The sequence below is a fragment of the Nanorana parkeri genome, unplaced genomic scaffold (genome assembly GCF_000935625.1).
Source record: "Nanorana parkeri isolate BGI_ZX_2015 unplaced genomic scaffold, ASM93562v1 scaffold511, whole genome shotgun sequence".
NCBI classification, from domain to species: Eukaryota; Metazoa; Chordata; class Amphibia; order Anura; family Dicroglossidae; genus Nanorana; species Nanorana parkeri.
This window is the reverse complement of record NW_017306779.1, coordinates 1,074,342-1,087,862: the sequence shown is the minus strand read 5'-3', so window position 1 is coordinate 1,087,862 and position 13,521 is coordinate 1,074,342. Positions and strand designations below refer to the sequence as shown.

Here is a 13,521-nt window from a genome sequence, read left to right as displayed (position 1 = left end):
GAGTCCGGTGCGTCTGAGTACAAAAATTACGTTTGTACCACACATGTTAGGTAAGAGTGCGAGCAATAGTTTTTGTTGTTAGCTCTAAAATGATGGCCCACATGGCTTTCAAACCACCGCCTCTGGAGTTTGGGGCTGTCATTTTTCACCGTTTTACAGGCAACATCATCTTTTATATTTTACAAAAAAAATGAGTATAATTGTGTATTTCTGCACTAAAATTTACTTTAATTAATTCTTTACTGAAATTTTGGGCTTGATAAAGAGTTGCGCTAATATGTGAATTCAAAATTTGCAACTGCCACCATTTTATTCTACAGGGTCTCTGATTTCAGGAAATATATAATTCCGGAGGGTTTAAGTAATTTGCAGGCCTAAAATGTGGATTATAACCAGAGGCGTAACTAGAAACCCCAGGGCCCCGATGCAAGAAACCATTGAGGGCCCCTCCTCCCCGCCCAATAAAAACATGATTTTGATACCTTTTTTTTTTCTTCTGTTAAATGAAAAGTATGTTTTTTGTTTTTTTTCAGGGCTAGTTCACACCAGCTCCAGTGTGTTCCGGCTGATTTAGTGCTGGAACACAATGGATTGCAACCCGTCCAGCTCACTGTGTTCTGAGGTGGGGGCGTGGCGGTGCATTAAAGTCAATGGCACCGCGGTGTGATCGCCTGCACCGGAACGCATGGCAAATCAATGCCTGCGTTCCGTTGCGGTCAGAAAAAATAGTGCATGCAAATGGAGTTCCCTGACTGGCCCCCCCACTACAGAGTCTTCCCCATCCCTCTGTCTGAACTGCGGTCCGCAAGTGTCAAAAACACTGCGTGTGGCGGGCCCTCTTCTTTCTCCCTGGGCTCCCCCCAAATGGCCGAACACCAGGGCCCAGTCACAAATGCGACCGCTGTGACCCTGGTAATTTTGCCTGCGCTTAGTATGGGGCATTTTCACAAGTACGTGTGAAAAAACCCAGTATTGGCACTGGTGCATCCCAACTTACTAATATAATGTATTGCTCCCACACCGGACTTACCTGACTCCTACAGCCGCTCAGCTTCCTCGTCTTTGGCGGCCAGGGGGCGGGGCCGAGTGAAGAGGGTCCGTCCTCTCCCAGTCCCAGCTGAAGAATGTGCTGCCTGGCGGCACCTGCTGTGTCGGTAGCGGCCCCGCCAGGCAGACAAGTAACACACAGAGGCGCCTCTCTATCCCGCACAGCCGCTCATACATGCAGAGCGGCGGAGGATGGAGCGGCGCTATCTGGAGGGGGGGGGCATGAGGAAGCTTTCGGGCCCCCCCCCAACAGGCTGAACGCCAGGGCCCGGTCGCAATTGCGACCGTTGCGACCCTGGTAGTTCCGCCAGTGATTATAACATGTGTGCAAGAAACGCTGGCAGCAAAAGGGTTAAAGTACAGTGATGATATGATCAATAAAGTAAACCTGTCATAAACCAGGGAATAAAATAAGCATATGATGAACAAGAATCTGACCATATGATGTTTGTGTAGTTACACAAGGGCTCACTATGATTAAGGTCACATGGGTGCTGGGACCCTCTCCTACTGTCACATTGACAGGGGAATACTGGAAGATATTATTCCAAATGACTATGACTGTAATATCCAAAGATTATCAGGTAGTTATTACTTCAATTCCTGCCTGTTGGGCAGAAAGATATACAGAATGCTCCTATGTCCCTTCGATGCCCTATGGGCAGGAAGTGAGGGGTGTCTACACTATGTGACCACAGTTACATATTATGGATCATCAGAGAGTTCCAGGCATCACAAATCGACTTTTTGCCATCTTCTACACAGTATTTTTATGTGCTTGTACCTATAATTCAATGGGGGAGTCAAAAATAGTTTTCACTGTACAGAAAGTGATGGGTGAGTCCTCTACCACCTTCGCCAGACGCCTCTCACCTTAGCAGTTGGGCCTGTTACAATGTTTAATTCGGATCTACACACATTTTGAGGGTTATTCACTTACCTGTCAAATGATCTATTTGTAGCTTCGGCTGATCCTTCGGCTCACATCGGCTGCCAAAGGATCATTGTACAGCAGCTGACGGCAGCCGAGTGGCTCAGCCGAGCTGGACGCATATGCCTCGACTTGGCTGAGCCAAAGTGACAGCTGAAGCAGGGAGAACGGTCTGCTGAAGCAGACCTTGTTACACTCTACTGGCAACAACTGGGCGGAGCCAGCCGTAATGTCACAGCTGGCTCCACCCATTTGTTTTGATTTTTCCGGGACCTGCGGGCAGACTGTCAGCTGCCTGACAACTGTAAACAGTTGGGCAAAGCTCGCGGTGATGTCACCGCTAGCTGCACCCTATTGTTTATATTTTGCCGGCATCTGTCACAATGCCATTCTGTGGCGGGAGTTCGTCGTGTCCGGACGAGTCGGTGGGCGTCGGGTTTTTTTTTTTATTTTTATTATTATTTTTTATTTATTACTTTCATTTTTTGTTTTGCTGAGTTGTTATCATTGTGGAACACGATAAACGTCGTGATTGAACCTGGATTAGGTCGTTGGATCAATTTTTTTAGGTTTTGTTTTTAATAAAGGAATTGTCAAAGATTTTTGTTTTGTTTTTTGTTCAATTAAATTATTATTTTTAAAGTCTGGTCTCTTTATTTACATTTTTTTTAACGCTTCAGTGAATAGGTACCCCTTTCTCATTCACGAGGAGGACCACATCTGGGTGCCCCTTTTTTAAAGGTGTACCCCGATGCAAATAAGCCCCCCTGCCCACACTCCCACAATTAATGCTTCAGGGCTTGTGGGGAAGAGGCCCTTGTCCTGGAAAAGCGCCCTCCCATTGCTGAGGGCATGTGGCCTGGTATGGCAGGGAGGGAGGGACATTCTGGAAGGAATTCTGGGGGGGCCACACATTCCCCCCCCCATTTTTGGGGGGGGCAGGGTTCCTCCTTAAAATTCCTACCAGACCTAAAGGGTCTAGGATGGTTTGGGAGGGGGACCGCACGTTGGTTTTTTAATTTTTTTTGCTTTTCTTTATTATTTTCTTCTTATTATTTTTTTCTCTTTGGAGGTAACGAGCAGGATAGCCGAGCCGAATGCCACCTATTCACTCACTGCCGTTCGGCCCATATGAGAATAGTGGCGAAAGGCAGCGAGTGAAATGCTGGAGCTTCGGCTCAGCCTATACAGATGTTGGAAGTCAAATGGCTTCTGCAATTCGGCTCAGCCAAGCATGCTGAGCATTTTCGGCTGACCGGAGGGTTCCAAAGGCAGCCGATGTATGGCTGAAATCAACCGTACAGAGCCGACGTTAATAGTCGAATGCCATTTCGGCTCAGTTCACTTTGGCTCGGTTATTCACTCGGCTGCCTTTGGCGGCTTAGTGAATAACCCTCTTTGTTTTCCATCATGTGGGAAATGAGAACTGAGCCTATTGTTTCTTGCTCAAGTAGCGGCAACAGAGGTATAGTCACAGGAAAGATAAAACAGATACCATAATGCTGTCTGTACAAACCGTCATATTTGTATAATGATATAATATAATCTGAACTCCACCCTACGTGTTTCATTGACCCCTGAAAAAGTTAATATGATTTAATGCATATGCTGGAGATCAGATGATGTCAGCACAGTGGGAGGAGAGGTAAGTTGGATCGGAGACTGGAGCAAGTTCAGACAAAAGACAGATACAGTTTACTTAATGCAGCAAACGCAATACTGAGTGCGCTGCTTGATGCGCACCAATAAATGTGAGTGACTTGCTTTTATCTTTATTTAATAAAAGTTTGTGAGGTTTTAGCACTGCACTTATTTCTTGTACATTTCTGGTTTTCAATGGATTGGTGAATTGTGTTTTTTAGGAAAGTGCGTAGACAGAACAGACAATAGCAAAGAAATATAAACTGAAGGTTGGTACCTTGCACTTGTAGCGATAACTCTCCACAGGGAGCCGCTGTTTGCCCGGTCCACATCTAGTCGGTCTAGGGGTTGATTTCCAGCTGTGCCCATTAACACTAACCACCCTTTTCTGGTGCTTATAAATTGATATTCAGTTCAATAGTAGAATGCTAATTGAACAGTTTATTGAACATCTTCTTTGGGAGAGAGTGTGTAGGGGTACTAGGTGTCTGGGGGTAACCATCATCTGATCAGGATCCAGCCCTAATCTATGGCTGGTCCCGGCGAGAGAGAGAGCACATGGCAGATCCCACCAATATATGTGCACTCTCCCAGCAGGCACCACTGGCTGAGAGAAGCCCAGTGGTTGGCTGCTGTACTCTACACATATTACAGTATCCACCTTTGGCTGTCCCACAATATGACAGAGTCTCATTCCGCCCAGGGGGGTACGGACAATGTTAGACACCTGGGATTAACCATGTAATTGCTAATATAAATCCAGCCCGGCTGTCTACAGCCCTGGCTATCATTAAATGCATAGTAGTCACATCACAAAAGGTGATGGGCGCTACACACTCATAGCACCAGAATTTAGAACATCAACTTAAAATCAGTGTCTCCATTTGTGTTTGCTGCCATGCTATGATTGCTTTCAAGAATAAATCTTTATGCAATGAATGTATTTCTAAAGTTACTCTAATTGAACCCCAATAGTATTTTTGATGTGATTGCATCTTATTTGTTTCCAAAGAACAGAGCACCCCTCCTATGATTATCTGGCATACTCTGAACTATTCTGTTACATAGTAAATGTACTATTATTCAAAGTCCTTCTTTCTCTTCTCTAGAGAGTTAAATCATGCATAATTAATGTATAATGGGATAAAACATACCCCCCTGAAAGAAGTATATAGAAAACTGTTTGTATTGTATTTATGTATTTCTCTTTATTAATACCACATGTATTAATACACATTTATCAATAAAATGAAACAAAATATTTTTTCTTTATCATAAATAATTTACAGATCCATTGGATCCTCTGGGGAGCCAGGAATTCAAGGAATACATTTTTTGTGCAGAGAACAGGTCAGTCATTTGTGGATGGCAGTGAAACTTTTTTTGCTGAGATAAATAATTAGGTCCATTCATGGGATGCGAGTTTGCTTTTATGGAATCCCTTGTAGGATAGAAGGAGATGTGGAGATCCTGTAGTTACAAACTTCATGAATGTGTTTTCTTTTAATAGTTAGGATGAATTCACTACATCAGGTAGGATCAGATTCTATTAGATGGAGGATGAGTAGATATACTTTTTCTTATTGACAGCAGAACTGTATGATGAAAAAGTCCATCCTTCAGTGCATATCCTTCTTCCTGATGGTCTTCATATTTCTTGTATGTTGAGATAGAGCAGAAGAGATGTATCTGTGCTTGAATATGGTGAGGAGGAAGTATCTTTGAAGTAGTAGTGTAAGTTACTGGTTGAGTGCCCAACATGTCACATCTTCCACTCTCAGAGGGATGAGACTAAGTATCACAGCCTCTTGGACACAATCAGGAGATGCCGTCTCCTTAAAACGCTGGAGGTGATGCAGCCACAGCTTCAGCTCCGGTGAGGTGGGCTCACTGTATTCTGGAGATCCTCTACACACCTTTAGATCATCCCTCAGTTTGAGGAATACCATAAGAGACTGCTTTATAGTATCAGGCTGAGCAGACACAGACATATTGGTTAGAACGTCAACAGTTAGCGACACACGCTCCAAGGTCAGGATAAGACGATCCCTCTGCGTGAGGTCACATACAGATGGTTTGTGTCTCAGCATTCTTCTGTAGCATCTCATTGCATTGGTGGACATGTTCTTCTCCTGGTCGTGTTGCAGTTGTTTCAGCGTTGTTAAGTCAGAGGAGGCAACAGATAAATAACGGGACATCGGGCAAAGTCTCTTGTGCAGGCGCCCACTCACTGCAACAAGTATAATGCTCAACACCATCAGCCTGATATCCATTTCTGTTCTTCTGGGTCAGATCTGGTAATATCTTCTTGGTTCTAGATATTTGTCCTGTTACACTGTCACTCCACAGTGCTGGTCTCAGACTGATCTGAAGTCTTGTTTCCATGTTTCTACCTTTATATCCCGGGTTGCAGGAGGGAAATGTCCTTATTTTCATGATGTTGTGGAGTTCTCCTTCGTTCAGAACTTCAGTGACAAGAGAGAGTTGATAATTGCTGTGGGAACTTCTATATCACTTTCAGTTTCCTCTTTATACAGGTAAGAAGGTAACGTCACAGAGCTGGTAAGATTCTTCTAGCTGTCACACAGCAAACCCCTCCCACTGCTACAGGACTCTCGTATGTACTGAGGATCCAGGTATCATGTACTTATCTGCATGTTGAGAAATAATAACTTTTAAAAATAAACAACACAATATAAATTTGTACATTTAAAATGTAGACACTTAAGCTATAAAAAAAAACAGCTCAGGCGATGTACCTAAAGTAGAGTAATGATGTGATAAATAAGGTAAACATGTTATAAACCAGTGAAAATAAAACTTAGCCCATGTGATAAAAATGCATAAGTAGGCATTACTATTGCAGTGCTCAGTAGATCCATATGCACAGATGAAGTTATATGCAAATCTTTACTTTATGTTAAAGGAAAGCTTTTTTCTTCCAATCTCTTCTGCTTTCCTAGTCTTATATTATCGTGGTAGGAGACATACTGATTGAAGAGGTGGGAGAGGAAGTGGGAGGAACCATTACTGGAATATCTGAGATTTACCTGCAATTGTAGTGTTCTCTACCTGTTGATGTAGTGATTTCGAAGTGTAGTTTTCTCAGAAGGTAACTTTAGCACTTTTCACTATATGCTCAATATACGAGTTTACTTTAAGACTACTTGCATCTGGTATCAAAGCAGTAGAAGAGTTATAGTATTAAAGTATGGAACGTTCATATGGTGTATTATTGTCCTTTTTTTCTGATTTATTTTTAAAGGTTTGTTTGCCACTTTTAATCAGTGTCCTTATTACTGAGTTCACTTGCTTTTAGATCACCATTTTATGAACATGCTAATAAGTATTTACACATATTTTCACATGCACACAATCCAGGATGTTTCCTCTCTTAGGGTCAGTAACTTACTATTGTTTCAACCTATTGTTTTTCCACTTTGCAGATAGCAAATTGGTTGCTATTCTTATAAGCGAACCTAATGGTAGGGAAGAAACATTGAAGGTAACCAGCAAGCTCCCCTGGTGGAGGTGGTTTTATTTTTGTCTGTGTCCCAGTTGTAAATGTACCCTCACTTCCTGTCTGGTAAAACTGTTGTCGGTAGAAAAGGGAAGTGAGGGTCAAGTCTCTCTAATGGAGCCTAAGATAGCAGTAAAAACCCTTAAAAGAGATGTCTAACTTTAACATGCACAATTCTTAGTATACACTCAAAGTATAGAGCAGAACAGCAGGGTTATTTGAAGGTTCTATTCTCTTGGCAAACTGGGACCGCGATGCTTTTATGAGACACACGGCCGGTGAAAGGATTTTTGCCTACACAGGCGAAGGAGCATTTCTGTGCCTCCCCCCCCCTGCACACGCACGCGCCCTCAGACGGCTGCCTATGCACCGCACTTGTAGTCAATTAACTCTGCCTCCCATCAACTATAGAGGACTACAAATACAGTTCCCACTCTCCCCCACATCCCCTGTGTTCCCACATCTCCCCTCTAGGAGAGCGGTGTGGACAGAGACAGCTGGCGCTCTCACAGGAGGCTGAGCTCTCCTCCTCACACCACTCGCTCAGCCTCACGCCGCACTAAAGATGGTCCACCAAGAGACATCATCGGCAAGTTTCAATATTACCGCACTAGAGAAACCATCTTGCAAGAATCCAGGAAGAAAGGTCCTGGAAGGATAAGGGGCCCATCAGGTATTTGCCCCCTCCACTATTACAAAGAGGCGGGAGATGAAACCGGCCCTCCGCCATTTACAGCAGTCTAACATCCCCTACAGATGGGGTTTCCCCTTCCGCCTACTCTTCACCCACAAAGGCCGCCAATATCAAGCTGTTACATTAGCGGAAGCCATAGGCCTGATGGATGAACTAGGCCTCAAAACAGCAGAATCGCAACTACTCCGCCCCTCCACCCCGGGCCCGAGAGGCGCACAGAACCAGACCCCCCCTGCCACTTCCAGAGCCCCCCTGCCTCCGAGATCCCCGAATCGGACTCAGCCAGATGAATGAAAGGTTCAGCTACCATTCCATGCTCTCTTTTCCTCAGCCCGACGTCAGGGCCCTTGAACGCTACCCTTGAACACTACCCATCTGATCGGTAACCGGTATCTGCCTTTTTTATGTCTGTTTTTGACGTTCTACCCTAATTACTTCCAGGTTACCCTACCTGTGAACTTACCATAGCTGGTGCAGTTGTGTCCTTTTTTTCCTTTTTGTTTTTCTTTTTTATATACTTCACTGTTTCTATTTGTGGAACTTATTTTTCATATTTCTTACCTTTTCTATATGCCTGGGACTCTAAAGTTAATAACTTTTTACCCTATCACGCTAATATCTTATGTGGCCACAGCCAACCTTAGGTTTCAAGCCATAAATATGGCTCATATACCACAAAGCCCCTGGCTCATATAGCTGTCACTCTAACTTGCTGGACACTATGCACAGCCCCACTCTATTATACTCCCGACCACTGGGGCTCCGAAATCAATCTGCTCACCAAGATGCACTTTACTAAGCATCCTAATGCCATCCTGAGCTCTATATGCCTTTACCTCAACGAGACCCGGTTCGCCACCCCATGGTGCACATCCCTATTGGTCGGAAGTAGTATGTCAGGATTGTTAACGCACTTGTTATGTTGTCATTAATGCATCTTGGTGCATCACACTAACCTGTTGTTTTTGTTCTTGTACTCCCCTCCTTCTCCGCCCTTCCTCCTCTCCCGGTCATGATGTGGGATGCCTGCGCGTCGTTTGATATGTACCTTTCATTACACCCCACCCTCTACCATAACCATGTCCTCACACATTAACATCCTATCATTGAATGTAAAAGGCTTCAATTCCCCACGTAAAAGACAAATTGCCTTTCGTCAGTTCCATTCCTCAAAAATGGACATAATCTGCCTACAAGAAACCCATTTTTCAAGCTCCTCCCACCCCAGCTATTTCCATCCCCAATACTCACAAATATACATGGCCAATGACCAAACTAAACACCGAGGTGTCCTGATAGGCTTCAAAAACTCCACACAATTTAAATGCACCAAGGAGATCCCCAAACCCTCCGGGCGCTACCTTGTCCTTATTAGTACATTCTGTGACCGCGGAGTCACCATAGTTACCTACTATGCACCCAACTCTAGACAACTCCCCTTCTTCAAACACCTCCTGACCGTTGTCAGTGCCCACCAACAAGGCACCCTTCTCCTGTGTGGAGACTCTAACTCAACCATCTACCCGAGCCTAGACAGGTCAACTACAAACGCCCCACCAACAGAGAACTCCAGAGCCTTTCGTACACTCCTCTCCCAATACTCACTAATTGATTGTTGGAGGGAACTACACCCTTCCTCCAGAGAATACACCTTTTATTCAAGCCCACATGATTCATTCTCCAGAATCAATCACTTCTTTGTATCGCATCCCACCCTCCCCTCTGTGGTTGAGTCACGTATTGTCCCGTTTTCGTGGACTGATAATCAGGGGGTGACCCTCTCAATGTCCTCTCTGTTGTCGGCCCACACAGATCGTTCCTGGACGATGAATGATTCCCTCCTTGCTGACGAATCTAACGAAATAACTATACAAGCCGCTATACAGGAATACATTCTCCATAACACAACCCCAGACATCTCACCCATCACACTCTGGAAAGCACATAAACCAGTATTATGAGGAACATGCATTCGACTAGCCTCAACCCTAAAAAAATAGAAACTGACCCTTTTACAGGACCTTGAAACAAAATTTAATGATGCCTCCAGAATGTTCAGATTGCACCCATCTCCCTTCCACAAATCCCAATTAGAAAAGATTAGACGCGACCTCAACCTCCTATTAGCCAGCTTTGCTGATAAAAGTCTTCGTAGGACTCAACATAAATTCTACCTTCAAAGTAACAAGCAAACTACCCTCTTAGCTAGAAGACTACATAAAATGAATCTACACCAAAAACCCCTCTGCCTCCGCCTCTCTGACAACTCCATGCCTAGCAACCCTCACAAGATAGTACAGGAATTCGCCACGCATCTATCCACACTCTATAACTCCACCACCCCCTTCGACCCTGACGCAGTCTCCAACTTGCTCTCCAAGATACATATGCCATTCATGCCTCAATCTGCCTGCATATCCCTCGATGTCCCCATTACTGAGTTGGAAGTAATCACAGCGATTAAAACGCTCAAACTCAACAAAAGACCATGCTCTGATGGCTTCACAGCCTCCTACTATAAGAAGTTTGCTGAACTCTTAGCCCCCTTGTTGACAGCCACTTTTAATGCCCTCCAAAAGGGATCAAAACTTAGGACGGAGTCCCTCTCAGCCACCATTTGCATGATCCCCAAACCTGACACGGATAACACTCACTGGGCCAATTACAGACCAATCTCGCTTTTGAACGTCGATATCAAATTATAAGCCAAAATATTGGCAACTAGACTCAACTCAATTATTCCAGACCTTATCCATAAGAATCAGGGTGATTTTATAGCCCGACGTCAACCCGGAGATAATGTGCGTAGAGCCTGTCTCCTTATAGAAAAAGCTAACCAGAGACCCATCCCACTCATGCTCCTCTCACTAGATATGAACAGGGCGTTCGACTCCTTGTCCTGGCAATATTTGTTCTACATGCTCAACAAGTGGGGCTTTGGGTCAGGATTCTGTACCTGGATCACTGCATTGTACTCCAACCCCATGGCCTCGGTGAGATATGCGGGGCACAGATCAAACCATTTTCCCATACTGAAAGGCACTAGACAAGGCTGCCCCCTGTCCCCCTTACTATTCGCCATGGCTATTGAACCATTAGCACAAATGATTAGAGAACACCCAGATATTGCTGGTATACCATTGGCGGGACACAACCACAAGCTATGCCTTTTTGCAGATGATATCCTACTTTTCATCACCAACCCCCTCATCTCCCTTCCCAATCTATTACGCACATTGGACCTTTTTAGTCCCATTTCAGGCCTACATCTGAACCCAACGAAATCAAAAGCCCTAAACATTACACTGCCCTTACAACTAATGCACCAACTTAAATCAGGCTACCCATTTCAATGGGAACCATCATCATTGAAATACCTGGGCATACAACTGACCTCTTCTCACTCTGCCTTATATTCAGCTAACTACCCCCCATTGTTCACCAAACTTAGGAACCTCCTGAAATTTGGCATACCTACCCCATTTCGTGGTTAGGTAGAATCGGGCCCGTCAAAATGACCCTGGTACCTACATTATTATACCCCTTCCGGGTTCTCGGGTTCTCCCTGCACCAATACCTTCCCACCAGCTCAGAGCCTTTCAGAGACGGCTCTCCACCTTCATATGGTCACACAAAAGACCTAGGGTCCAACAAAAAACAATGTACCAGACTAGAAGCACAGGTGGCCTGGGTGTACCAAACCTTCAAACATATTACACTGCAGCCCAACTAGCAACAGTGAGTAACTACCATGCTACCCACGAACTCCCATTTTGGGTGTCGATTGAAGCCTTAGATTGTGACCCATACTCCATAGATAATTTATTATGGATGATACCCAGTGATAGGTCCACCATTGCCAGTGCCATAACCCGTCACTCCCTTCGCGTATGGGACAACTCCAAATATTCTAGCGGCTTCCTATCCCCTCACCTACCCATGTTCTCCTTCTTCCATCACCCAGCCTTCCCACCGCCGTCTTCCACAAATGGAGAGAAAAGGGAATCACCCGTTTCTCCTCAATGTTCACCCATACTAATATCTTACCTTTCCCAGACCTTCAAGCTAAATACGAGCTCCCATCCTCGAAAATCTTTAGATACTTACAAATCAAAAGCTTCATACACGCCAACGCTAACTTTAAAGGTAACCTTTTGTCTTTAACACCCTTTGAAAGAATTTGCAAACTCGACCCACATTCCCCAGGAATCATTTCACAACTTTACCTGACATCCCTACAAACTACCCCCTCACCACATCACCCATATATGGACCACTGGCAGAAAGACCTGAATCTCAACCTTTCAGAAGATACCTGGTCCCAGATATGGACCTCCACCAATTCGAGCTCAACATGTGCCAGAGTCCTGGAAACAAATTATAAAGTACTGCTTCGCTGGTACATCACCCCCCACCAGGCTCGACACCGGGTGGCACAGGCTCATGCTTTCGCGGTTGCCCTGACAGCGGCACATATATCCATGTGTGGTGGTCATGACCCGTCACCCAAGCTTTCTGGTTTAAGGTATTCTGGTTTAAGCTTGGTGACTCTGTGAGAGGTTTCCCGAATACTCCTATCTCCCACTAACCAAGTGCCGAGCTGCGTGCAGGTATTCGCGTCGCGACTCCACCCATCCCTCCTCCCCCCATATCCCCCCTCCTTTTTCCTTTTTCTTTTGTTTCTTTTCTATTACCTTGTATTATGTATTTGCAAATATCCTCGCTATCTGGACCCGGACAGATAAGGTTCTCGTCCGCCCTGGATACAGTTTAAGTACTCAATACAGATGGTCGTGTTAGCAGTACATGCACTTCTTTATTTTTATTTTCTGTATACGCAAATATCAACATGTATAAACCTCTGCGTACGAGCACTCTATGTTGGAGTGTACGTACTAACTGTATTTTTTTTAAATATATCTGTAAAATGTTAATAAAAATCTTTTGAAACGAAAAAAATAAAAATATTCAATAAAAATAAAATCAAAAATAAAGTTTATAAACTTTTTTTAATATTTAAAAACAAATTGGAAAAGGTTAGAAAAAAACATTTTCGGTTTCGGCCTGACATTTTATTTTTCATTTTGGTTTCGTTTCGGTTTTGAAATTTTCATTTCGGTGCACCTCTAATTTTTTTTCTACTTTTTTATCACTTTTTTTATTTTTGTAATTTTTATTTATTTTTTAACTTTTTTAAATTTGTATTTATCTGATTATCTTTCACTTTTTTTACTTTTTTATTTGTTATAATTTATTTCTAATTATTTGTTAATTTCTTTATTTTTTAAATCTTACTATCTTTTACTTTTTATCATTTTAACTATAATTTTTTACTGATTTTTTCATAAATGTTTATTTATTTTATCATTTTTTAATCAATTTTTATGTATTTTTTAATTAATTTTTTCACCTAACTTTATTGCTATCACACAAGAGCTAACACGCCCCTGTGTGATAGCATTTGGAAGTGACAGGTTCTCTTTTTTGAACCTGTCACACTCAATACAGGAGTTCTAGCTCTCAATACACAGTGCTAGAACTCCTGTGACAGCTAAGAAGAAGGGCTGCGAGTGCAGCTCTCCCCTCACTGTCTACTCTATCCGGCGTGAATGGTAGCCAGCGGGGTGGTGGGGGTTTGGGGAGGGAGAGAGACCTTCCTGACGGGGACGGGAACTTACCTGCCGCTTT

General features: G+C 43.8%; 1 protein-coding gene across 1 annotated transcript; it reads right to left on the bottom strand.

Moving 5' to 3' along the window:
- Positions 1–5,358: 5,358 nt before the first annotated feature.
- On the bottom strand, positions 5,359–5,892 carry LOC108790902 (interferon lambda-3-like). Its single transcript, XM_018561262.1, has one exon. It carries the CDS (start codon positions 5,890–5,892, stop codon positions 5,359–5,361), a length of 534 nt encoding a protein of 177 aa, XP_018416764.1.
- Between the last annotated feature and the right edge of the window lie 7,629 nt (positions 5,893–13,521).

What these genes read in the sequence shown, in the direction of transcription:
- LOC108790902 (XM_018561262.1), bottom strand. Translation starts at nt 5,892, where the DNA reads ATGGATATCAGGCTGATGGTGTTGAGCATTATACTTGTTGCAGTGAGT.